Genomic DNA, 1,439 nt, shown 5'->3' with positions numbered 1-1,439 from the left:
AAGCCCTGCTGCTGTCAGTCCAGCTGCTGCAAGCCCTGCTGCTGTTAATGCAGCTGCTGCAAGCCCTGCTGCAGTCAGTCCAGCTGCTGTGGCCCTGTGTGTTGCCAGTGCAAGATCTGAGGTTCTGGTCACAGTCCTCCAGTAGTCCTGCAGACCAGCTCCCTCCAGACAAGAACAGGAGTGGCAGCCCTGAACCCTGACGTTCACCCCTTCATCTTCATCATCTGGTCCTGAAGCTTCATCTCTAGATGGAGGGGGACATGCTCTGATGTGGAGAAGAACACCTCTTGCTAGGAGCCCACTCCTCATTCCACAGTCAGTGGATCAGACCTCCATCCACCTCCACCTCCTCCTCTCCAGTCTCCAATACGCTGACTCCTTGGGATCTGGCCTCATCTGGAGTCTCCATCAAGTCCACAGGTAAGTGGCAGACTGGAGTTTCCCACAACTTGAGGCCCCAGAGAGCTGTGAACTCCTTTTCACCAAGCATTGGCCTGGCCAGGTCCATCTCCACTTGACCACCTCTGGGTTTCTGTTCTCTGATTCTCTGTCTGGGTGTGCACTGTGCCTTTGATACAAACATCCTTCAATAAACATTCTCTGTACACTATACTTTTTTATGTCGTTTTTTGTTCTTAAAACCAATCAGTAAAACCTCCCATTTTCTCCCTACCCAGTTTGTCCTCTGAGGTTCCTTGTGTTAGTTCCACAGTGCATTCTTTTGCTTTCTTCCCCACACCCCAGTCCGCACCAGAGTCAACCCCATCACACCCAATATGGAGTATGCTGGGCCAAGGAGGCTAGACAATACCGCAGCTTCTCCAGAGTTGGCATCTTTGGAGAATCTGGGAACAGATGTGGTGCAGTGAGTGTTTTTCTAAGTCACCGAGCCAAAACCAAGCCATTTAAAGACAGTCCTGTAAGAACTAGGGGTGCTGCTGTTTCTCTTGTGGGTACAGCCAGACCTCTGTGCTTAGCGGTGTGATCTGAGGTCTCCCTGGGGTGTCTAAACCTGCCTTCCTTGCCCTGGATACCTTCAGGCTTGCTGAAAAGGAGTTGTAAAGCATCTTAGGGGTCTTTGTCTATGTCTTACCGTCTCTTACTGTCACTGTGAGTTTAAAAAAAAAAAAAGGAAGCAGTGAACGGTTCCTCTCTCTCAGTCACACAGGCCATTTCACGTCTGTAACAGTTCATGTGGTCCAAAGCTGAGTCATCCATCAGCAGCAGAGGCTACATTCCACCAATGCAGGACGTCTGGTGGACAGTAGGGCTTAGAATCAGAAACTGTTGTATAGATGCATGCCATCAAGATGATAAAGCCAATGTCCGTGCTCATAATTTTTCATGCCCCCTTCCTTCTCCTCTAGTTCAGGGGCTCTACCAACTCAGCTACATCCAAGCCCCCAGACTTCTATATTTCTTACTATGGGAACTAAGGA

General features: G+C 49.8%; 1 protein-coding gene across 1 annotated transcript in view; it reads right to left on the bottom strand.

The window, feature by feature from the left end:
* The window catches only part of LOC106143863 (RNA polymerase II degradation factor 1-like), a 1,173-nt gene extending 665 nt beyond the window's left edge, over positions 1 to 508 (bottom strand). The window contains exon 1 of the mRNA XM_013347772.1: positions 341 to 508. Coding sequence (XP_013203226.1) covers positions 341 to 508 — 168 coding nt within the window. The remainder of the gene's footprint in view (positions 1 to 340) is intronic.
* Between the last annotated feature and the right edge of the window lie 931 nt (positions 509 to 1,439).

The sequence above is a fragment of the Microtus ochrogaster genome, chromosome 8, assembly GCF_000317375.1.
Source record: "Microtus ochrogaster isolate Prairie Vole_2 chromosome 8, MicOch1.0, whole genome shotgun sequence".
In the NCBI taxonomy this organism is placed as follows: domain Eukaryota; kingdom Metazoa; phylum Chordata; class Mammalia; order Rodentia; family Cricetidae; genus Microtus; species Microtus ochrogaster.
This window is presented reverse-complemented; position numbering and strand designations above follow the sequence as displayed.